The sequence below is a fragment of the Strix uralensis genome, chromosome 19 (assembly GCF_047716275.1).
Source record: "Strix uralensis isolate ZFMK-TIS-50842 chromosome 19, bStrUra1, whole genome shotgun sequence".
Classification (NCBI taxonomy): Eukaryota; Metazoa; Chordata; class Aves; order Strigiformes; family Strigidae; genus Strix; species Strix uralensis.
The window spans coordinates 13032961-13057928 of NC_133990.1; the positions used below are offsets into that span (position 1 = coordinate 13032961).

General features: G+C 38.5%; 2 protein-coding genes and 1 long non-coding RNA gene across 10 annotated transcripts in view; 1 reads left to right on the forward strand and 2 right to left on the reverse strand.

The window, feature by feature from the left end:
* The first annotated feature begins 1365 nt into the window (after positions 1–1365).
* On the forward strand, positions 1366–20929 carry CEP95 (centrosomal protein 95). Of its 5 annotated transcripts, none has more exons than XM_074889545.1 (22): positions 1366–1450; positions 3276–3404; positions 3980–4087; positions 4990–5103; positions 6321–6429; positions 6926–7035; positions 7785–7919; positions 8740–8954; positions 9390–9459; positions 10060–10154; positions 11361–11482; positions 11787–11916; positions 12098–12212; positions 13041–13219; positions 13497–13589; positions 14452–14602; positions 15748–15908; positions 16416–16490; positions 17011–17163; positions 18256–18402; positions 18500–18571; positions 18643–19310. In XM_074889545.1, the coding sequence occupies exons 1-22, from the start codon at positions 1429–1431 to the stop codon at positions 18817–18819; spliced, it is 2682 nt and encodes an 893-aa protein (XP_074745646.1). In that variant the 5' UTR covers positions 1366–1428; the 3' UTR covers positions 18820–19310. The 5 variants fall into 5 exon arrangements, with proteins under 5 accessions (XP_074745646.1, XP_074745645.1, XP_074745644.1 ...); XM_074889544.1 differs by lacking the exon at positions 1366–1450 and adding an exon at positions 19369–20929 and having other exon boundaries at positions 3233–3404; positions 18643–18827; XM_074889543.1 differs by lacking the exon at positions 1366–1450 and having other exon boundaries at positions 3233–3404.
* LOC141952268 (uncharacterized) lies at positions 4122–18631 on the reverse strand. Its single transcript, XR_012631591.1, has 5 exons — positions 18612–18631; positions 18126–18184; positions 17113–17382; positions 15929–15988; positions 4122–4313 (listed from the first exon to the last, which is right to left on the reverse strand). It is a non-coding gene; the product is annotated as an uncharacterized LOC141952268 (long non-coding RNA).
* The window catches only part of SMURF2 (SMAD specific E3 ubiquitin protein ligase 2), a 67242-nt gene continuing 63168 nt past the window's right edge, over positions 20895–24968 (reverse strand). For 3 of the 4 annotated variants that reach the window (XM_074889550.1, XM_074889548.1, XM_074889551.1), the window contains one exon: positions 20895–24794. In XM_074889550.1, the coding sequence (XP_074745651.1) occupies positions 24695–24794 (100 nt within the window). In that variant the 3' untranslated portion in view covers positions 20895–24694. The remainder of the gene's footprint in view (positions 24795–24968) is intronic. The other variant, XR_012631590.1, reaches the window with a different exon arrangement.

Sequence of the window (24968 nt, forward strand, 5' to 3'; positions counted from 1 at the left end):
TTTCTTATTCTTGCCCATTATATTTAGCTTAACAGTTTATTTTTATTTTTTTGTTTGTATATAACTTACTGGTTCCTGTTACTGTGCTGTTTAACCTTGCTAACATTTTAAAGAATTGAAAAGACTAAACAAAAACCTCTGTCTCGCTTGCACGCATTTAGTCTGCAAGTAACTCCTTTTGATTTCCTCTTTGAGATCAACTTCCTCATTTTTGTGTTCCACCCCTTTAAGGTAAACAGAATTGATTTTCTTGTTTTCTTACTTTGAGCAAAGCAAATCCACACACCTTTAGAGCTGCATATCTATCGAACCGAAATCCATGTTCTAGTATTAATTTTGATAGTACTGATATGCATGTGCTTATATACACAAAAGCTCTTTTGTGTTTATTAAAGCAGTATGTGCATTTGCATTGTATCTAAACATTACATCTGTAGACTGTTAGAGCTAACACTGTCGCTGATGTTTACTTGCTGCTATTGTTCTTAGTCATAATTGGTATCTTAGCTGCTTGTCATGCTCCAGGAGTTTAAGGATATGGGCCACCATTATTTCTGGTTTTGTGTGACTTGATGCAACATGGAAATTCCAGAATTCCTAAGGCGCATGGAATACTGTTGCTCAGTAGGGAAGATAACTTTCACCATCCGATGTCTCCAAAAACCCGTACGCTAACAGCTAATAATACAGTGAGGTTCAAACACTCCTCTTGTGTTACCCCACGCCCCAGGCAAACCTACACCGCCCGCCGGTTTCATGCTAATGTAAACACCATCTCGGACCATCGGCAAACCCCCCAGGCCAGGTCTGCAAGGTCAAGTGCTAGAACTTTCCTCGCCAGAGGCCAGCCCTCTCCACACCTCATTTTGCATGTGAAAACAGGAACAACCGCCTCCCTGTCAGGGTGACGAAGGTGGAACCGCACCGGGCAAACACCCGCTGCCGCCTTACAGCGCGGGGTTTATCACACCGCCAGCCGCCCTCAGCAGCCGAAGCGCCCCCAGGCAGGCCCCGGGCCGTGGGCAAGGCAGGGCCCCGGCAGCAGGGAGCGGCCGGCGGCGCCTTCCCACCGCGGCCTGGGCGCGGAGCGGCGCGTCACGTGACAGCCGCGCGCTGCCTGCACCAGGAAGTGGGGGAGGGGGAAGCCACGTGACCCGCGCTGCGGCGTGGCTTTGAGGCACAGGCTCTCTTCCCCTCTCTTCCCCCCTCTCCCTCCCTCCCCCGTTTCCATGACAACCAGCTCGGCCACAGCCCCCAGCAGGGACCCGGCCGGTGCTTAAAGAAAACAACCCCCGGGGGCGGGGCAGCCCCGCCCCTTCCGGTGCAGCCTGCCCAATCAGCGCGGAGGACGCCGAGAGGGGCCATTTCAATTCCCCGGGGCGGGGTAGGGCGGCCCCGGTCGGCCGTTGGTGCGCGAGGCGCCGCGCCATGGGCAGCGCTGAGGAGAGAGGTAGGGGCGGCCGGGGCTCCTGAGGCGATCCCTGCCTCTGCACCGTGGGCCCCTCCGGGATTCACGCCCCCCCCACGCCTCGCCGTGCCCTGTCCGCCGCTGGGTGATCGTGGCCTCTCCACGGCAGCCTGTGGGGCCTTGCGGTGGGGCGGGTGCGAGCTTCGTGCCTTGCAGGGGGAGGCAAGGTGGAGAGCTGCTTTGTCTCTCCCCTCCACCTTGTCATCCACCTGCTGCTCACACCGTCCATTTTATTCACGCATGCTTTTCCTTAGAGCTCTCTCTTGCGTTGTTACTTTTTGAGCTCTTCATGTCAACCTCCCGTCTCCTCTCTTGCCTTTAAAGCCCTCTGCCCGGTGACACTTTTAAATAGATAAAGCTGGAGATGAACAGTAACTGAAGTTTTCTAAGACATATCAGTCTGGAGTGTAGGAGGTGCTATTTTAACTTTTCATGTGCTTGAAATTATTAAAATATTAAGGTAAAGTGATTTCTGGAACTGAGTGAAGAGTAGAGTGATAGAAAAGTAATACTCCCTGTGCATGGAAGAGTAAAAATTGTACAAATTAGTTTCTATTGTAGTAATTGTATGCTTTTTTTCCCTTCCAAAGATGACTTACCCCTCATCTAGTAATTTAAAGTCCTTGATAATATTTGTTAAAATACTGTTTTGTTTGCAAAAACAACATGTAGGGGGAAAATCCAACATTGAGAGATCACAAACTAACAGAGATGGAAATATTTGATCTTCCAAGTTGATACTGGAATTGGGTGACAAGACTGTAGAGGATAATGTGCTTCAAAGCACTCTGAGTTCAGGACACAAAGTTTTGGGAAAATCGGGCTGTTTATGCACACATCTCATTGAGCTCAACATAACATGAAGTTGGTGGGATCAGCTCCATGTTCTTGTAATCCCTAACCAGCAAACTAATAAAAGTAATCCTTGAATTTAGCTTGAACAAAGAATACTTATGTTAGGAGGGCTGTCGTTGCCTAAGAGTATTAAAGAAACTGGGCTTGTAAGAGAAACTCATGTTTTTCAAAAAAGTATATGTAATTTCTGATTCTTGATAAAAGATGTATCAAAACTTATTTTATTAAGTCCTTCAAGGTTTGGAATTCCTGACTATGTGGTCAGTCCAAAATTTGCTTTCCATTATGTGGAAGAAAAAAAAGTAATCTGCCCAGCCTGTGGTACTTCAGTACCCTTCAGCTCTCAAGTCCAGTTGTGCTATGACTGTGTACTTGAACAAGGTCCTGGTGTGTATCATTCCTCACTCCCTGTCCTTGCTTCTATCTGAAAGGAAAAGTTTCCTGAAAGGAGGTTGTAGTGTGGTGGGTGTTGGTCTCTTCCAAGTAGCAAGTGACAGGATGAGAGGAAGTAGCCTCAGGTTATGCCAGGGGAGGTTTAGATTGGATATTAAAGAAACCCTTATTCATTGAAAGGGTTATCAAGCCTTGGAACAGGCTGCCCAGGGAAGTGGTTGAGTCATTATCCCTGGAGGTATTTAAAAGATAAGTAGATGTGGCACTTTGGGACATGGTTTAATGGGCCTTGGCAGTCTTAGGTTTACAGTTGGGCTCAATGATCTTAAAGGTCTTTTCCAACCTAAATGACTCCATGATTCTATCTGAAGTAAATAGGGCATGGAGCAGAAAGCATACAACGTTCAATATTTTGGGTGATTGGGATAGGATGACTGGGGTCAACCACCTATGGTAGAGTTAAAGACGCTTAAATGGGTTCCATCTTTCACTGTAACTAACCATGTCTTTATTTCTATGTCTTTCAGTTCTGACGTTTATATGTTTTACTTCTTAATAGATTGGGTTGATGTTGCCAATGATCTTTTAAGGACCTGTCACATAAACCAGCACATAAAGCATCTCTCAGAATGTGGTGCTGATGTGTTTGTTCGTCTTTATGAGTCAATCTTAGGAGAAAAAGTACCAGGTAGGAATGATAATTTATAAACCTGCTTTTCTTTTTTTTTTTTTTAATCTGTATATTGTAATGAACAATACGAGTTTGCAAAACTTGCTACAGATGTAGGGTTTTTAAAATATTTGTGTCCTTCCAAAGACAAACACGTAAGATTGTCATTCTTTAAGAAGATTTAAGTAATATTGGCCAATTTTTTTTGGTTTGGTTTGGGGTTTTTTGACTGCAAAGAATGGCAGCTATGAAGGGAGTTCACTGGTATAGCTGCAGCATAACTTCTCCTATTGTAAATTAGGCCTTGAAAGCCAGACATAGGCACTTAAATACACATAAATACTTTAGTGGTCTCTATTCTTGAATCTGATACTTCAGCTGATAAAATCCTCACATCTTCCAGGGGGTGTTATAAGTTTGTACTCAGTATTTATAGAAGATTTTAAATAACCATATGATACTTGGCCTTTTCACCAAATACACAACGTATTAAAAATGCTAACTTTTAAGTGAAAGTTCAAGTAGTTTAGTCAAAACATCTGCAATAAGTTATCCATTTAGATAGCCTAAAATCTATTATTTATTTTAAATAGATTTCATAGCTACTCCTAGAAGCCAAGAGGATGATGCACATAATGTACAAGCAGTAATAGATTCCCTGGCATTGGACTACTTGCAGGTCAGCCTGTCGCACATCACTGGTAGGTACTCATTTTAATGTAGACAAACACCAGCTGAATATCTGTGTGGTTTAATTTGAACATTTTATAAGAACCGTATGTTATAAAGCATATTTTCATACTTACATGAAAGGTCTTTTTCCTGTAGTGAGTGTCATCAAAACACTGAACCCTTGCCTTGGACATCAGGTTATAAATTTAAACAGCAAGCAGAGAATAAATAAGAGCTGTCTTGTATGACACAGACCTGTAAGAAATGTTAGTTAACTATCAATCATACTTCACTTGTCTGCTAAAGTGTTACCCAGAGTCTGTTACTGGCTCAGTATTTTTCTGTATGCATTTAAAGCTTGGAAACTGGGTTGTAAAACATGAGCCTTGAATTTCAAACTTGTTACTGAATTTTAAAAAGTCAGTGAGTAAAGACTTGAACTATGTTGTGTCTGTTCTTTGTACACAGATAATAGTTTCATTGAGTTTTCATATGTATAGTCTCGCATAACATAGCCTGCAAAGAATGAAAACTGCTTGCCTGATATGAAGTATCTCTTTCTAATTTGGTCCCTGTACAGTATGGCTGGTATTTGTAATCCTGCCAGTCCATAGACTTGGTTCATGCTATAGCTAATATGTATAAGAAAATACTAAATACCAACTAACATTGAAAATATCCCTGGGTTTTTTTTGTGTGTGTGTAAGCAGGTATAGCATCAATAAACTTATTAGGACTGAAAATATGCAACTTTAGAAAGCTTTTAAGATACCCTAAGCTTATGTATAGCCATAAATGAGTGACTAGTTGTCTTCTGAGCTGACACTTTCACAAGAATTTCTAAGTGCTCTTTTCCAGAAAACTCCTGCTTTTGAGAATTTTTCTTCTGTGAAGTACTAATTATTAATATGTGGCAGTACCTTCTCTTAAGGTGAGAACATTGTGAAAGGAGAAAGAGAATCTATCAGAAACCTCATTGAAATATTTGATGGTCTATTAGAGTATCTTACAGAAGAAGTCAGTGAATCTTCTTATCAGAATGAAGGTGAGTAGACAGATGTCCTAGTTTAAGGTATCATGTTCTGTTACTACTATATTATGGACAGCTTTCTTTTTCTATTTGTCTGCTATCAAGTTAGCTTGCTGAGGGCTTAGGTTCTCATGACCATAGTTCTTGGTGTTCATGGATGGAACACAGTTCCCATAATAGGTAAAAACTGTTTCTTTGCTGTTCTCCTCACTAGCAGCTACAGGAATGATGTCCATTTGAAGATGTAAACTTTGTGAAACCTTGTTTTGGGATACCCAAGGTGTTTCCAATATAGTGGAGATTTATTTGGTGTGTTTGTCTTAACCTTGACAATGCAGAAGAAAAGAAAGACTGAAACTTTCCTCCCCCCTCCACAGGGGGAAATTTCAGTGGCTAAACTGACTATTTACATTCTTTATTTTCATAATAATGATAAAATAATTTATTTTCCCCAAAACTTGTTAAAAGGCAAGAACTGGAGAACATAACCTTTCTGCTTCATTCTTGTGGCAGAAACCTACTCCAGACAATTCATCCTCAGTTAGTATGTTACTTTTCAACTTGTAAGTCAAATGATTTATGGTTAGGATTTGGGGAGGGAAATGTTGACTTTAATGGGAACAATGAGCAAGTGTCCCTTTTACTTACTAGGAGACAAACAGGGGGGATGACTTAAGCTTTCCTGTGAAGTGGGTCTTGGGAGCAGATCCACAGCAGGGGCTATTTTGAGGAAAAGGCTAAACAGGGCAAGAGAAGCAACTCAGCCCTTCAGAGGCATCATGGTTACTGCGGACTGAGTACTGGCCTTCATCTCTTAAAGCTGATAAGAACTGTCATCACTGGCTGTTGCGCCCTTGGAGTAGAGGGAAGAGCACTTGGTGGCTCAGACAGTTGCCTCCTGTCCTGTTTCACTGTGAGCGGCAGAAAAATGGCAGTAGCAATTTCAGTGCCTGTACGTCTGCTTTTCCCTTCTCTCAGACTGCCAGTGTTGCTACTCAATAGGTGTTAGCGGCTCCAATTTTCTAGTTATAAGTACAGGATTTAATTCCTTCGAGGAAGGAAGAAAGGGGTTATTTATAATTGAAACAATAGGGTATGTGATAGTTGTATCACTTTTAAAAACTTACCATAAAAGTTGCCTTAAACTCGTTTGATGATATTGGCAATAGTACCTGTTAGTTAATAGGTAGAAGTAGTTTTCCTGAAACTAATTGCCTCTTGATTTTTAACAGATGAGGCAAATGTGCTATCCAATAATGAAATTCAGATTGCATCTCAAGAGCAGCTGGAAAGCAATGCTGGTCAACTTAAGCAACCTTCAATATTCTCATCAGGTGAAGGGTAAGAACAATTTTGAGTATTTGCATTGACATAGTGATTGACTATGATTGACTGTCTTTTTGTGTATCTGTAGAAAAACTAGTCGGTTTTTAATAGTATGCAAGTAGGAAACATACTGATTACATAAGTCAAATGGAATGTGAGGTAACTTTCTCCTTTAGTTAGATCCAGAACTTCTAGAAATTAGATACAGAAATTTTTTGCTCTTGAAGAGTGCTGATGGCATTTTGTTCCCCTTAATTTTACTTTGCATGTGGAATGAAACAAGTTGAAAACATTGTCTCAGTTTTAAATTATTGTATTTTAGTTAAACTGCATTTGATTTATCTTCATGACTTCTGCGTTGATTTGTTTTGTAGAAGCTGGCCTCTAACATCCTACACTATAATAGCCACCTACCTGAAGTAGAGTTGCTACTCTTCTGCAGCTCCATCTTGTGGACTGCAGGAACAAAGACTTCTAGAGTAAATATTTAATGGCTTTATGTTCCTTTTAGGTCCCAGTCAGAATTTTTTGTTCCATCTTGTGATGCAGATGGGTCAGAATCTACTAGTGAATTAATTAGACTTGGAGATACTGCTCATTCATTTTCCAAGAGAGAGGAAGGTGAGTTTGTATGAAAAAAAGATTTAAGACTACTCTGTAGTAACATTTCTAGGCTTTTTAAAGGTTATTTCTTCTAGACAAATACTTTGTTTTAAACTCTTATTTAAAAAAAAAAAAAAACCCTAAAAAACCCCAGCCCAACGCACAATAAGGAACTATAGTTGATCTTGCTGAAGTTACAATGTAGATTTCTTTAAGTATTCTAGACTGGTTTTCATGACTCCTGAGCTACATTATCTGGATAAAGGTTTGTTGAGTTCTAATTCAGTTCTCCCTACAAAGGCATTTTATTTTGTTCAATAAAACAAGAGATTTCTGAAGCCTTTAATTGGTTTAATTTATTGCAGCAAAATGTATTATTTAAGACTGTAAAAAGACTAGCAAGTTCATTCTTAAAGAAAACTTGTTAGAGTGTGTGCCACTTAAAAACATAATGGGGGGCTCTGGAACAAATAACATGCAGACTACTTAAATGGAGCCTATTCCTATTTCCTATTTTTCCTATGAGAATATTCCTATTCTTATTGGTGATTAATCTCTCCAAGTAGAGGCATAAAGAAATACTATGAATTATGAAATTTTTATTTAATAGAATTACAAGTAGGAATTTAACAGACCTATTTTGATTATAGCATGGATTGCTAACACCAGGTTATTAACATACCAAACATGAAGACTGTCCATCTAAACAGTTCATTGCAAGATGCTTTATAGGTCTTAGTTTAATCTTTTTCAAACACCACTTCTAGAATTCCAGTTGCCTAAATTGTTACCAGCAGAAAAGGACAAAGGGGTGGAAGAATCAGAAGACGCAAAGGCTTTTGCAACATTACCTAGACAGTTCTCTGAAACTGAAAGGGCCATTGTAAAGGAAAAGGAAGATGGTGAGTATTCATTCTGATAGCTTATTTATCTGATTTTGACTAAGGGGTGTAGGATACTAAGGTAGTGTAGAGGACAACCTTAGTCATGGATGGAAACACTCTAGTTATATTTTGAAATAAACAAATTATTTTCATAAATGTTATATTTTAGTGTCCCAGAGTATACAAACTCTATTATCTGGGGTATGTCTGCTTAGCTAGGATTCAGCTTCAGCTAGATTTTTTCCTTTTGTGGTTCAATAAGCAAAATACTAAAAGTAAAAAGCCCTTGTGGATGATCCTAGCATTCAAAATCATGTTCTCAAGGGAGCTTTCATGCTGTTCTTAAGGACAGTTATGAACAGATTGAGTACTGGGTGAATTATTCTGACAGGTGGCAGCCATCTTATCCAGTTGTCCCTGGCCTCTGCTGACTATGGCTCCATCATTGCCTGGAATTCCTGCCCCTGAGCAGGCATTCCCCACGTGTATCTAAAATGACTGTGGGGAACTAACAGCAAATTGAAAGATATTTACTGTGTATGCATATAGCTACACCCATGCAGTATGAGAGCAGTATATTCATATACATATATACAGTCTTGAAAAACTTGGTGCTCTTAGAAAAGTAGTGAGACAGAGAGGGGCTGCAGTATGTATCTCTAAACAGAAGTAACATTGTAAGGCATAAAAATGTTACCATGCTGTTCCATGCAATCCAACAAATATGGTAGTTAACATTAGATATTTAGATACTGCCATCTAATATGTATGCAGAATATAAAAAACTGCTTTGGGAAATAACACTTAAACTTCAAGTTCTTTGTATGTGTCTCTTAAGGATCAATGGACTCTGTTCATACTACTGAGCCTCAAAAAGACAATTTGAGTGCCAGTGCTACAAAACTTGGGGAGCCTATACAGCAAGCTATTCCTTTGCTACCACCATTTCAGTCTTCAGAAGCCAGACCTCATTATCCTGGATGGAGAGATTATCAGAGTTCAGCCAGCCAGTCAGCAACCTTGGCTAACAGTGAAGGAGTGAAAATTCTTACTGTAAGTAAAAACCTATCGTTTGATTTCTTTTTTTTTTCCATTAGTAATCAATACTGATTTCATTTTAAAACCTTCTAGTATACTTGCAGAATGGGAGTAGTTGGTCTCTGAAGAACAGTTCTGAATGTGTCAGATTTTATCTTCAGTTCAAAGAATTTTGGATTGTGGATTCATTCTTCACTGAGTATCCAGAGAGGAAGTTAATTTGAGGGGTGTGTTTATATATTATACACATTATTATACACATATACATATGCATCTCCATGATCAATGTAAGCGCACAGCTTACAATATAGTAAACAAAATAATTACAGTGTATTTTTGTTTATCTATAAAATCAGCATTGATTTCCATATGCAGACAAACCTAAATATGTGACCTTCCTGCCAACACTCTCCTGTGAATTTACAGAAAACATGTTGGTTTTTATTTCAGCTTGAAAAGTCACTTACACAAAAATCTGAAGATGTTTCTGGTAGTCTTCCTCCATCAAGGAAAATCACTGGTGAGAGAAAATTTTGCTTCTTATAGGGTAACTCTTAAGTGTCAAATGTTGCATTTATTTTTATTGGCACTACAGGAAACATGGTTTTGAAACTACTGGTGCATTTTTTAAATTCAGCCACAAGTTCATGTTTTTATCTCTGTTTTATAGAGAAACAAAAATAGGTTACTTTTAAGCTGTTCACTGTGCTGGAGAAAAATGATCTGTGTCCCCAGCTCAACTCCTTTCTTAGTTAATCCAGTTAAGATGGGCCTATACTACAGAAATCTCTTCTAGCAGATAACTCTCATGTCTGAGCTTATTCTGAGCAGAGAAACATGGACCAGACAAACCAGTTTCAACTCTAGGAAAAAGCCATTAACTGCTATTGTAGGAAAGGTTTAGAAGCTAGTTTTCAGTATTTTTCTCTGTTGCCTGGGAAACACTGCTTACCTTTCTAGTTTCCATAGCATTCCCATGACACTGAACATTCAAAACCTGAGAAATTACCAAAATGATTGTCACAACTGTGTAACCACAGTTGCTTTGTCATTGTGTTCTCTTTGAATAATTGGGTTCCAGAAGCCATGGATCACATCTCTTTTTACTTGTTCCCCACAGTGCGGTCTATACCATCAGCTAACAGTTATCTGTCATCTGCTGCTGCTGTGGGAGACAAGGTGCTGTCAAATGATGCTGAGGACAATGTGACAAAGGTAGATGTTGCATCTTTTCCTTATTTGTGGAAGTTCAGTCAATATTTTTGGATTTCCTCTTTAATTCTCCTGATATCTTGTGGCACTTCTGGGCTTTTTTCAAACCTGCTTTTGGCTTGCTTTCTTAAATATACAATCAGTGATGACATGTTGTGACTATGACTATGTACAGTTTGTAAGCCATGCCAGTTCTTTCTGGAGGTGTTTGCTCCAAGAAGTACAAGTGCCAGTACCTCTAGAGTTCTAATTTATCACAACCAATCAGTTACTAGTTGTCTTGGGTTTAATCAAAGATGTATAAATCACAAGACTACAGTCATGTCCTTTCTCTGAAGTGTATCAGTATTCTAAATTAGTAAGAATTTTCTTCTTCTGGGGTTGTTCAGACTCTGATAAAATTCAGATTTTCTCCCTTCCTAAAGATCACTGAACTGGCTGGCTATATTCTTTCATTTTATTTCCTTGCATTTTCCTTTGCTTTTCACAAACTGAATAATGCAAAACCCACAAATTGATCAGCAGGTGCCATTCTGTGCTTGCAGAAACATATCTGTATAGGAAGTTCCTTGCTCTGGAAAACACTTTTTGCCTTCTGCAACCACAAGAGGTACTCACAGACTTCATTTGTTCCAATAGTTTCAACAGCCTTTACTTCTACGTTGTCTGTTTAAAACATTGTCTCTGTTTAAAACTCATTTTCCATTGGTGTATTTGCAAGTTTATGCATGCCAACCCTGAATTACTCCAGTTTGAACAGATAAGTTACCAGGCAGTATTAAACCAGTGTAACCAAATGGTGTGAGGACATAAGTGTTTTCTTTAGCCTATAGCCAGTGAGGTTCAGCTGGCTCGCATTACTGGGCATTAGTCCCAGGCTAATGAGGTAGTATGTAGGGATATTCATATAACTTAACCTAGGCCTTGTTCTTCTGATTCAGTGGTTTAGCTGTAGATGATTCTTGGAACTGATCTTCTGTATTTTTGCTAGTCTATTTCTTTAAACATCTAATTCTATAAAGTACACTATCTTCAGTCAGACTTGGACATAGAACTACTTTTTTGATATATATATATATATATATGTACAATCATAGGGTTTGACATGGTTGTCCTATAAAAGCTGTTGTGGGATCTCTCTACTCACATGATCGATGGTATTTCTGAGCTTTACTGTGGATCTTAGTTTATGCTTACTCATTTTCCTAGGTTCCTCAGGTATATGGGACTTCTGCATCTGGTTCCTCGTTGCATCAAGAACTCTCACTACATGCTGAACGAGTAACGCGAAGTCAAAGACCTGAATCTAGATATCTGCCTAGAAACAAAAGGCAAGTTCTTTTTTTTTGGTACTGAACTGAGCTAGCATGTTCATATGCATGGCCACCCAGGTGCCTCCCCTGCCCCATCCTTGGCTGCATGACAGTAAAAGGTTAATTTTAACAGAAAGATTTCCTGTTTCTCCTGACATACATGCATTTTCTTAAATACAGTTATAGGCATTTACAGATTCAGCTTCTACTTAATCGTATAAAAATGTGCTCACACAAAAAGTGAACTGGAATTGTATGAGGTAATGCTTATCTTCAGGTTTTTAGAATAGAAATTAAATCTGTCTGTTTCCTGTTTTAGCAGATATGAAAATTCTACCACAGATTCACTTGAAGAGTCTATTTCCCACAGAACAACAAAGGAAAAGCTATCCAAGCAAGAGCTTCATAAAGTGTCAGAAAAACTCTCTTGCAGGTTAAATGAACTAGACTTAGTAAGTGAAATCTATTCTTTGTTGTATCTGAGCAATCTAGCCTTAGTAATGATAGCAGAGAGAACAAGAATGTAAAGTAAATATTGATGAAAAGGAAATCTGCAACTAACACCTGAGTTTAGACAGTTCTAAATTTTGAATGAACTATTGAACCTGACCTTCAAAAAAATCTATCCAATAGATGTTAAAGAGAGCTTTGGGTGGGCACTCCAGAGAAGAAGAGTTGACAGATGAAGACAACCTGTCTCAGCATAGTGACAGTGTCATGGATTATCGACAAAGGAAACCTGAGCGAGGTAACAATTCTTCTGCCACTGAAGTATTAGGATGGAAAGGAATATTAAAAAACACAATTCCTTCTCATGTAAAGCTGATACACTGAACTACTCATAGTTACTAAGTTATGTATTGTTAGTTCACTTACATTTTGTCTTAGATCCAAACCTGAGCAACAGTAACAGAATTAGAATTAAGGTCCCATTTAATACTTAAATAGCTATGGTAAAACTTTATGAAAAATACAAGGCAAACACAGCTGCAGTAAAAAATGTACAGAAAGTGGGAGGAGGGATAGAATACAAGCTCACTGATAGCACTGGGATTCTGAACTGAGGGCCAATTCACAATGTACTTCACTGCAGATTCTTCTGGATCAAACACAGCATGTACATCTAAAGTATCTCACAGACATATTGTGCAGTGTGCGTGGCGGTGGCAGTATGATTAAATAACCACTCTGTATGTACTCCAGGCTATAAAACTATCATAGCTTGTTCTAATCCATGTGCATGCCATTGCAAGATGGAGCTGTTTGACCCTGGTATATAGACGGTCTCTCACCTTGAGCTACATTCAGTTGTCTTTGCTGCTTTTTCCTTTCCCAGCTTGAATATCTCCTTGCTATCATATAAGCCCTAAAATTTGTGATTTGGGGCAGGGATAATTCTAAAGGCAAAGGCTTTAGCTTTTTATGACTTAATTTGTGCTAAACTTTTTGAATCTTATGCTGTGGAAAGATTCGACCGTGTGCTTTTTTGGGGGATTTTTTTTTCCCCCTCATGTCTGGCTGGAGAGGGTTTTTTTTGTTTGAAGTTAGATACTCAAAGAATTGCCTTTCCTTACAGACACACCACATCTAAGGTACCCAAGCAGGCCACGATCCCTTTCTCCATCCTCACCCTCATCTCAGCATCAACTCTTTTCAGAGTTGGAAGATAAACTCTGCAGTAATGGAACACGACAAATAAGGAAAATACGCAGCCAGTTGCAAAAAGAGAGGGATGAAAGAACAAAAAAACCAAAGGTAATTTCTAGGTTAGACCTATCGGTCATTCTTACTAACAGTTATACTGAAACCATGAAAACTGAATGCTCCTGCTTAATGGTGACATCTGGCCTACTTTAGTAGTTTTGTACTGTTGTATCTGTAGACTGCTGAGAAAAAGACTTAAACCCCAAATTTACCCAAAAAGAGTTTGAAGTGGAGGAAGCTACTTTGACCCATACACCAAACAAGTTAATGAGGTAGTCATATGGACTGATTATTTTCTCTGAAAATTCCTTTTGTTTTTATTTTCTAGGCAGTTGCTAAAGCTTATGACAATGAACTAAGAACTTATGAAGCTAGGGAGAGGGTGAGGCTTTCCAAGGTTGGAGAAATCATCAAGGATAGGGTATGTGATGCACTACAGTGATTGTTGGTTATGTTTTGGTTGGTTGGTTGTTTTATATTTGTCTATATGATCTGTCCAGACAGCAGATATGTCTTTTGGGTGCAAAAACTCCTTGACTTCCACTGTCATAATTACAGTGCTGTATACTACTAAAGCAGTAAACAGAAGGACAGCTTTTCCTGAGATAGGTAGAACCAAGGGACAAGTAGTTTTAGAAGAATAATACCTATTCTTATGGGTAACAACCACCATGTTTTTCACATCAAGTGGTAACTTCAAGACGTTCAGATTTAAAGAATTAAAGCCAAGTAAGCAAGTAGGCAGCTTCCATAGACTGGCCTAAACTTCCCCACAGACAGGCACTTCACACACATCCCCAACAGCTAGGGTTAATAAGGTTGGAGCCCCTGTACACTGTAGTCAATCTGCTTAATATTGCCATAGTCATATTTAACTACTCTGAAAGTTGGGTTTGTGCAAGGATGATTCTTTAGGGTTATGAATGTAGCAAAGGGCTGTTTTTCTACCTTCTTACTACTGGAACAGCAAAGGACCTAAGCTGAAAAGCTCTGTCACACCAATGTAGACTGCACTGGCCCTTTTCACAACCTTTGCAGAAGCAGTCCATAGGCTGCTGCAGTAGTGTTAAGAGATGAAGTTATGCAATAGTGAGATTTAACCTTTATTTGAACCCTGACCGGCATTTGGTAAATTCTGGCCTTCTGGAGAATCCAATATAGTATGTCCAAATTCTCATTCTAAAGTTTCAAAGACATTTAAGTTCTGATATCCAAACTATGTGATCTATCAGTCTTTCCCTTTCTCATACCTGTTCTCCATCTGTTTTACATCTGCTCCTAAGGAACAAGAATACAAAGAAAACATCTTTAAAGAACCTCCAAAAATGCCTCAGCCAGTGAAAGTTTATTCTAGAAAAACCACACCTCGGAATCCCAGATACAGCCAGTGGATTCCAAAACGAGGGACTGTGAAGCCAAAGAAAGCAGCTCCAAGTAAGAACTGCAAAACTATACTTGGTGGAAAACTGGCATCTTTTGAAAGCATGTGTTGAACTCCAAGAATAAAGGCATCAGTCCAACATATACCAGTCAGCTGTAGCACTTTCCCCTTCTTATGACCTCTATATGTCTGGATTTTTGTTAGGGAAGATAATGCTTTAAGTAAATGTAAACCACCAATGCACAATCAAAACTGTGACCCATTTGCTACCTCCTTAAAATCCTTTGGATTCTTTTCAAGGCTTGTTTCCATTACTGCTACTCCTATGCTTGTTCCACTATAGTCTGAGCTCAATTGTTGGTTGGTTTGTTTGGTTTTTGGTTTTTTTGAGCATGTAACAGATTTAAAATTGGGCCTTTAGCTTGAGTGGGCTGCTGCTGAGTCATGTACAGGTAATAGAGCAGGATCTATCAATTGCTATTCTCTTCAAGCCCCTGCCGTGGTGGTAACACTGCCACTGGTTTTGCTGAGCAAGTGATGCCTCAGGAACAGCCAACACACAAATCACAGGCTCAGGTTTGGTAAACAGCAACATGCTTGCTTAGGTATAAGATTGTAGTATGATCCCCTACATATCTCAGTGTTATTGAAGTACACTGCCTTTTTTTTTTTCTTTTTTTTTTTTTTCAGTGTTTAAAGGGCATAGAGTTGGTTAGTACCCATTTGTTTCATCTTCCCATCATCTTTTCCTGCCAGAAAAATCAAAGATGTAATGGGAATGAGCTGGTTGCAAACCAGTTTTTTACACCTGATTACTTGATCTGGATCTGTCACTACTACTGGTGTATTAGCATTATTTTAAGTTGAGACACAGATAAAGATGGTTAGAACCATTTAAAGAAAGAAGGGGATACTTGTCTTAATTGGTGGTGGGAGGGAAATAATGGCTGAGCTATAAAAGCAATTCTTTAGCAGGAAAAAAAAAAAACCAACAAAAACTTGGGATTACTTTTTTCACCACTGTATTGAGAGTGATGTTATGTCCTGCTGGGTTTAGCTTGACATCATAACAGCATGGTAGTTGTATATAGTGTTCAATCTAAAATATTTCATAACTTAGGCTGACACTGTTTGGAAGAATTTACCACTAAATGTATTCTCCAGGAATTTATTGCTTACATCTGTCTTTACCTTGTAGTGAAAGTAAGAGATGATGACCTCCTATTTCAGCTACTGGAAGAGTTTCCCCACCTGCATATTTCCCACCATACTATGAATAAAATGTGGCAGCAGCAGCTTGCACATACTGAACAACTTAAGGCAGCTTCTGGCAGAACTAAACCAAAACTCCAAAATGAAGTGAGCATTCTTATTCTTACCTTCTAAGTGTCAGCAGGGATCGCAGCTCTGACAGAATAGTTAGCAGTCATCGGTTTCTACTGAATAAAATAAAAATAAAGTCATCCTGACTCTTCATATGCAGCATAGATCGGGTACATGCACATCCAAAGCACAGTATTTAACTAACCCAGCTCAGATGTACATCCTTCCACAGGGATGTACATATATAGACATGTGGGTTCAACTTTTTATCAGCCACTTAAATATAATGTTCATTTTTTGTACTAGTTATCAAGTACTGCCTAGGATTTTGCTATTGCTTTTTAAAATGTATTTTGTAGTTTCAAGTGCTAGTTCTGAACAGTCTTTTAGTTTGAAAGTTAGGTATGAGATAGAAAAGTTGATTAATTTACGCATGGTAACTCTCAACACAAAACATAGCAGAGGGGCAATATTTAAAACCCCTACACACAACTGCCTGTCCTGCAGAATGATGGAAGTAATCAGCTTTTTTTAAACCTCCAGGTTCAACAAGCCCTGAAAAAGTACGAGCATCTTGTTGCAATTATTAAAAAAGATCAAGACCACAGCAAGAGACTAGTAAGTTCTTCGAAGGATATTTGTTACTTAATACAAAAATTTCATCTTGAGCTAGCTGGAATGCATATTCCCTGGTCCATGAAAGTGGCTTTTTATCTTACAACAATTTTATGCCTCTTCGAGTAGCTGTGGTCTCAAATGTCATGTAATCTGTTTGTTGTGTGGCTACTGAGGTCATGGGAATGGAATATTATTATTATTATACTACACTGTTGCTTTAAAAGTACAAACAAGTTCTAAGAATATGCAAGGAGGCGAAACTTCAAGCTCCTGGTGTTGCTGATAAAAATGCTAGCTACCATGGCAATGCTGACTCCTTAATTATACGGTGCTCTTGATGGCACCACTTCGCTAAATCAGTGGTGCCTAAAGCTTCAAACCATAAATGCAGTGTAAAACTGGGGTAGGGAGAAGGTCCTTAGTAAAGGACCCTATTTATTTAGCAATGATTAACAAAGCTTCACCTGCACCGATAGCAGTTGGAAGCTTGGTGGTCTTACAGCTACTGTTCTCCATTTAGCAAGAATTTAAGCAACGTATCTGCCGACAGAAATGGGCTCAGAATAAAGTGAGAGAGAAACGCCAGCAAGTTGCTCGAGCCAGGAAATATTATGAAGATTACCGGGTTCAGTTGCGTGCCAAGATGATGCGGGCTAGGACACGGGAAGAAAGGGTAAGTACAAGATGTCTTGCTCTGCAAGTGTGGAATTCTTTTTTCGTTTGGACCCCAGTGCTGGGACCCACAGTCCAGTAGTTCAAATAATGGTAGAAGTGGACAGAGAGCAAGTCAAGTGAACAGAGCGTAGGAGATAGGATCAAATGGTTGGTCAGTCGAGGCCACAGATGAAAAGGTTCCTTCTTTGGAAGCACTGATACAGTTTAGGGCAAACCACTGTAAAACAAGAAAGGATGGTTTATGGAGTTAAGAGAAGGAGAGAAAGGGTGAAGTATCAGTATGGAAAAACAGGGCTGGTAACATGAGAAATCAGGGAAATGAGTTTTCAGAAACAGTAGGATTAAGAAGTTGTTCCTATAGTTACTATCCAAAGAAAACAATCTAAATCTTCAGTTAAGGAAACTGATCAAAAAGACAGCTTTGTTATTCAGTTACATTTGTTAAACAAAGCAGACTTTGACAGATACGATCTCTCATTAGGGCTGGACATCAGAGCTAAGGAAAGCAAGTAGAGTAGTTAAGACTTTGCAAGAGTAGATACAGAATTCTCACCTTTTAAAGTAAAAGACTAGAAGTGTAGTGCATAATCCACTATTAGTGATTTCAGAACTGTTTGCCTCAAGCTGCACTGTAGCTAGTAAGTGGTTTTTTGTATAAATGGAAAGCCTGAGTACAGGCTGGATTTCCTGCTATTGGAAATCTGGATGAAGGTCCTGAAGTTAGACAACAGAATGCAGGGTGGGCTGTAAATCACAGTGCGTGTTCAAAGACTCTGGCTTGCATTGTCAGGTTGTCTGGGGTGATTTTAAAAATGTAATATACATTTGCTGCTCTAGTCCCTTTCTTAGTCATATGACAACATAAATTTTTCATGTCAGTTTGTCAGAATCTCAGTTAAGTGAGAAATACAAATACAGCTCAACTGTATCTGTGCCACCATTACTAGATAGATAACTTACTTTCTCACGGGCAATGACCCATCTTCATGCGATCACCATTCCGTCAGGAGATAAAGCAGCTGAAAAACGTATATCTATACTTAAAAGTGTCTGGGAAAGTTTTAGGTTTGCTTTTTTTAATTGCTGGCAGATATTTAAAAACTTATTTGAAGAAGGCTTAGAAATTCAGAAGCAAAGACTGAAGGACCTGAGAGCCTATGCTCAAGAGAAGCGTGCTGAGCAAAGGAGAGAGCATCAAAATGAGCTGGAGTCTATGGAGAACTATTACAAAGATCAGGTAAAGCTTCATCTGCATCAAAGACAGTAAATATTTTTTTTACACTAAAGCCCTTCTTTTCTTTAATTGGTTCAACTCAAACACATGTTATGCTTAGTTTTCCATGCTAGCAGAAGCTTTATCTCAAGAACGCCAAGAAATCCAAACCAGAGAGAAAGCACAAGCACAAGTAAGTCTTTTTAATTTTTGTAAATGTCTTGTCTTTTTACCTGCTGTGGCTAATGTCTGTATTTTCTTTAGATGCTACAGAAAACAAAAAGAGAATTGAGATCAAGGATGGAAAAGGAAATACAGCAACTGCAAGCAGCAATAATGCAAAGTGATGATGACACCTTTTTTCAAGAACTAGAAGCAGACAGACTGAAATCTAGACTTCAGATGGCTTCCTTTCAGTACAGTAAAAGCCATTTCTTGTAGGACTTACGGTAAATATCACTGCAGTTCTCTGGCTAAAATGATGGGAATCTTTGAGAGTTGCTGTAACAGGAAGATGGTGTGTCTGTTTTTCTCTAAAATATCTGGTCTGTCAGTTTGATGTGTCAGAGGTGTAGCTGCTGGGATCTGGGATCTCTACAGCACTTTTATGATCACTAATAAAGTTTGTGAACTACGTTCTACCTTCTTAACAAGGCTGAGATAATGTTGAGCTCAAGGAAGCAGGATGAAGTCAGTGTGCTTTAGTGAAGTTATCTTAGTGGAACAGTGGAATGCTAAGCCTCCTGTACACCTGTGATGGTTCTGTTGTTGCTGGAGTTGAAAAGCCCCACTGGACCATTAGCCAGAAATTACTGGATTGGAAAGCTCACTAAGAACAAGATGATCTTTTAAAGAACATTAGTGGTTCAAGTTTCCTGTGAAGGGACAAGTTAGAGAATGCTTGCAATAAACCTGACAATATATTTAAATTACTGATTTTTTTTTAAGGGATACTTATTCTACACAATTCACGTTTGTTTGCAATTTTAGTGTTACTGGATTGTTAATGGCAAAGCATATGAAGTACTACTTCCTGCGCTACAAGTGTGTTTGAATAGAAAACAATGAAAGTTCTTCTAAAGCAGAAAAAGATGAGCTGCTGCAAGAACTGAAATGTGGGAAGGAACTGTGGACAGCATTCCTGATTATTTTCAACAGGCATATACTAATAAGTGTATGCTCTGTAGGTATTTCAATTGTTGGATTTCATGCCAGGGTTTCAGAACTATGTAAGCCCATGTGTAAACAAGCAAAGTTTTGTTTCAAAGGATCTGTTTCAGAAGGGAGTAACAGTAATGCTATACACAAATGGCCAAGCAATAACAACCATGTTGCTCTTAGAAGCAGATTATTTGACAAAAGTTTTGCAAGGGTATACTTGTATTTAGTACCCTGTTTAGTTTTTTTCGGGAAAAGCAGATCAGTTCTAGTTCTGTCAGCATGAAGCTAGAGTAAATAATGAATAAAAACTCCCAACATTCAGCTTTTACCTTACTTCAGGTTGTAAGGTCTGCTTCGAGGCAGAGTAGGAGCTGACAATAGGCACTGCATCTGTCTTTGTAGAATCATCATGTGCTATAAAAAATACACTGGTAGAAAATTCAAGTCTCAGCAGCCATGCATTATGGGCCCTTTGAGATGCAAACACAGAGGCATATATACTTAAACTGAGAACAGATTACATTAAACCAAGCTGATAATTAGTGAAGCCCAGTACTGATATGTTTTCCTCTGCTTGACAAAACTGCAATTTTTAAATAGTTTGTCTTGTTAATGAGGAGGAATAGAAGTGTAATTTTAAAAAGGCTCTAGTATAAGAGTTGCTTAAAATTGCATGTGTGAGAAATGATACAAAAATATTGGAATTAATTGCATTGTGTATACAATATTTAAAGTTTGCCATGAGATGGTGTCTCTTACGGAACTGAGAACACACTCAGTGAATTAAGACTCAATGCATTGGGAAGAAAAAAGCCTCCAACAGCTGGAGATGCTTCCTTTTCTGATGAAATAAACCAGCTAGCAGTTAGAGCATCATACACCTCACTTCAAACCAAACCCAACATACACACAACAAAAAACCTCCACAAACCAGAAACCCATACCCTGACTTTAACAACCCTTTCCAGGGAGTTGCTACAAGCCGGGCTAATTTGAAGTCTTTCTGTAAGGGACAGTATTTACCAGCTAAGTTGATAAAATTTAACAAGTATTTACTAGATTTATTTACCTTTTTTCTTCCCTTAAGATGGTTTAGCTTTGCTGAATTTTGAGAGGAGACACCTGTTCACCAATGTTGAGAAAAAGTCCTTGCCAGGATATGCACACCATTACATGACAGCCAAAAGTAAGACCTTTTTGCTTTGACTAGAACATGTAGCACAATCCTTGTTGTACATAACAGCATGTAGAAAGACAACAAGTTTTAAGTATTTTCTCCCAAAACAAAGCTGAGTTACTTTAAAATGATATTGTTACATTTTAAAGTAAATATTTGATTAAGAAAAACTTACAACTTTTAAAACCATTGATGCTGTGACAGTGCAAACAGCATACAATTTATTGCTCAACTTCTGCATGGGTACATACATTAAGTACTTAAAAACCATTTTATACAGATTTTTTTTTGTTAAAGCTCATGTAACAGCTGGGTGAAAATACAATGATACCAATGCTAAAACACTCTGTAATAAATACAATGGAAATGATAAACTAAGAACTGTCAGTTTGTGGAGGAGTAATTACACTTGTATAAACTAATTACAACTACAGACAAAGCTCTGAGGATGTGGTAGAGCCAGAAACCTACTACATAGTGTAAAGTACAACAAATGGCACCTGTTAACTATATGGTGCTGTTTAAAATCTGAAGCCATTGGAGCATGCTACATTAAGCTGTATGATGCATACTTATGATATAGAAGCAAAGCTTTTACTTCCATCAATGCAGCCAGTTTAAACGCACCAGAAGTTCAATACAGATGTAGTGTTGTAGAACAAGAATTTAGGAACGGCTTGTGTGCTCTGGACTTTAGTACAACACAAAAATTTGGTACAAATAAATCAGTTTAGGGAAACTGAAACTATGTGCAAAAAAAATTAGAATACATACTGTACAAAGCACCATTACAAAACTCTTTACACCGAGAAATTAAATCCTCTGAAACTCAACTGTGTACTGTATATTTGAAATCTACAAAAGTCACTGTTCATAATTAAACATTCATAATGAAAAGCAACAGCATAAAACCATGATGTGACATCTCTCTAAAACAACTAAAGACTGGATAAAGTAAAACCCAGTAAGAGGGACACATTGAAATAAATATTCACATTAATCATGGGGTGAAAGTCCAAGGTTAAAATGCAATATTAGGCTTAGCACCTTTTTGAGGGGAAAGTAGCTGACATGATCTTGAAACAAAATTCTGCAAAGGAATCAACCCTTTAACATTTTCAGATAAACATCTGACTAGGTGATGAGGTGCTTTAGTTAAAGCTCTCAGTCATTATGAAGGTAGAAAGGCACTCAAAATACTTGGTATATTCATCCTCATCTGTCAGCTGTGGAAAGTCAAATGTAGATTTGTCTAGTTTTGCCTATAATATATTAAATTTACAATATTCATCTGTGGCAGTTAAAAAAAATTCTCTATGCCATACCAAAATGTTTGGTAGAACAAACAGATGTACTGCTAAGGCTGCTGTGAAAATGAATCGTATTTATCATCTGATCTAGAGTCTATATTCTGCAGAGCTCATCTCCTCCCTCCTCAAAAATGCTTCTATGACACAGGGATGGCCATAACTATGCGTTTAATAACTTTACCGACCTAAGTAGGTTGACAGGGAGAAGGTTCCTGGGAGGTGGGTATAGGTGATGTGATCAGGAGACACTACAGAGAGAGTCTTTAAGTAGTGCTGAGGTGAGGAGAGCTGTCTGGTGCAAAGGGAACAGCAGCAGACCTTCTCCCACAAATCACCTAACAGAGTCCTGACTTCTCCCAAAAGCTGGATCAAAGCGGATTTTACGTTTTTCATGTTTCACGACCAGGGAGGCTGCAGCCATGGCCTGAGCAAGAGCAGGGTGAGGAAATAACTCACTTAAACAACATTGGAGTATCCATCCTGTGAACAGTGGTCAAAAGAACCTGTCTCTGTAAAGTCTCTGTAAATAGTAATTCACATCATACCTCAAAACTTGCGGGGGGGTGAGAAGAGGTCTTTGGGACTGCCTAAAGCAGTGGTCCCAACCACAGGCAGCAGTACTGAGTAAGAAACACACTGGGCAACAACCTACTTCGCTCTCCCAGGCAACCCGGACAGATGTAGTGGCAGCTTCTCTGGTAACAGCGTCACCTGAAAGCCGTCAATTAGGGATCCCAACTGTAGATGCAAAGGTACCAGCCATTTTACATGAGTGCAACAGTCCCTTGAAATGAAGAAAAAAGGGGTCTGATATATTTCAAACCTGGCTGTCAAAGCAAGTTTCTTGGCTTTACATTTACATCCCTAAGTAGCCTCATCTCTGCAGCCAGCCCAGAATGGGAAGCAAGTCTCTTAGAACAAACCTTCCAGCAACAGCTGTACAAAAAAAAAATAATCAAATGAACATGTGGATTTGGCTCACCAGATTCTTACCACAATTCTACAAAAGTAGTCCATCGCCCACTATTCTAATACACAACATCCAGTAGTAGTTTACTCACTGTGGCAGTCAGATTTGGCAGAACAAAATTAAGTTCAAGCTCCATAGAACAGACAGAATTAGCTAGTTCACTGTGTGACTTACACTGCAAAAATGGAACAGCTGTTTACATCCCATTCTTTTAGCATTTTCAATACCCTTGACTTTCTTCTCATTGGCAGTGTAAAAATAGTGCAGATTTGATGATTAATTGTAACCCAAGTTAAAAAAAACCACAACACTGATTGGAAAAAAACTGCTACTTACTCCAAATATTCTCACTGCTGAGAGGAGAACGCCACCATCTCTTAAGCAGACTGATCTATCTACACACCACGAGCAGATCATACAGATCTTAACTGAGAATTCCCAAACTAACTTCAAAGTTCAGTTCCCTCTACTGGTAGTGCATTTTATTCCCCTTTGAAGAGATCAACCCATGTTATAATTCATATATATACTTACTTCCATCCCTACAAACAATAAATTATGTGCTTTTAAAACCTCATTTTCAAAGCACATTACACATATTTCAGTTAATACACCATTTTTTTTCCTTAGTTGTAACTTAAACCCACATGTCATGAGCAGCTAGACAAAGATTACAACATGTTTTACCTGATAAATCTTTAGCATCAACAAATATATAACTCGATTTGGCTGCATTCAAACAAACTTTGGTTGACTGGACAGGATGGGTTCTGAAACAAACTGCTGACAGGCTTCTGCTGTCAAATATCACCTCATCAGCATGCTTAAAAAGTTGAAAAATGCAGTGTTTAAATTTCAAGTCAAAAGCAACAAAAAATACTCTTGACAGACTTGTTAGAAAAATGCTGTTTTAAAAAAATCAAAACATCTACTGTTCAATAAAAAAGGTCTATTCCACATATTAACACAAGTACTGTACCAAATACAGTATGTGTCACTCACACTAGAAATTTTGTTTAAGGAATCTGACAAGTGATATAAATAGGACCCCAAAACAACGTATTTGTAATTCATGCTTGAAAAATATAAAAAAGCCCCCTGTGGTAACATTTAAGTTGAATTTACATTGCAGAATATAATGTTTTACTATAAGAAAATGCAGTTAACATGTAAGTGGCTTTAATTAAAAAGATTAATGATTCTTTCAGCCAATTTTATGCAAAGTTAGAATAATCCAAAATATTTTTTCCAAAAATAGCAGGTATAGATGCTGTTCAGTATCATACATTTAAAACAGGCTGAAACGTGACTTGTACCGACTGCTGAAGTTGTGTCTTGGTATCTGAGAATAGAAATCAGGTAGGCAAATATAATAGATTACCTTTTACAAAAATAGTAGTAGTCTTTAAGTATAGAATACTGCTTAACTGTTGAAATGTAGGAAAAGTCAGCATTCTGTATGTTCAAGATATTAGTTTTTAATAGCAGCTGAATGATCCTATGGCAGGAACCACAGAACCTATTTTCTTGAAATAAAAAAAAAAAAAAAAAATTCCAAAGTTGTCCTTTCCCTCCCAGTGTCCTAGTGTAGAAAAGGGAAAGTTTCCTGTATTTCAAGCATTTCTTGAGTCTTGGCTGAGGGAAGGGCTTTCTGGCTGACAGGAGTATAAATAGAGTCTCAGGTAAGCCTGTGAAGGGTCATTCCACAGCAAACCCACATGTTTCTTCAATGGCAGTTAGCAGCTTCTCGTATAGCTTGTCATAGCTTTCGTAAGGAGGAATGTCTATTCGGTTAAAGCTGTGGAGGGAAGGCAGAAAAGTTTCAGCCATCTGGAACTTCAAGCATCACCTAGCAAAGTTCTGTTACACTATTTAATGTACTTGGAAAAAAATGACAAAGCAATACTTAACAAGGCCAATGGAACTTCATATAAAGGCAAATCTCTAGTTTTCATACCTTTAGTACTCTGTA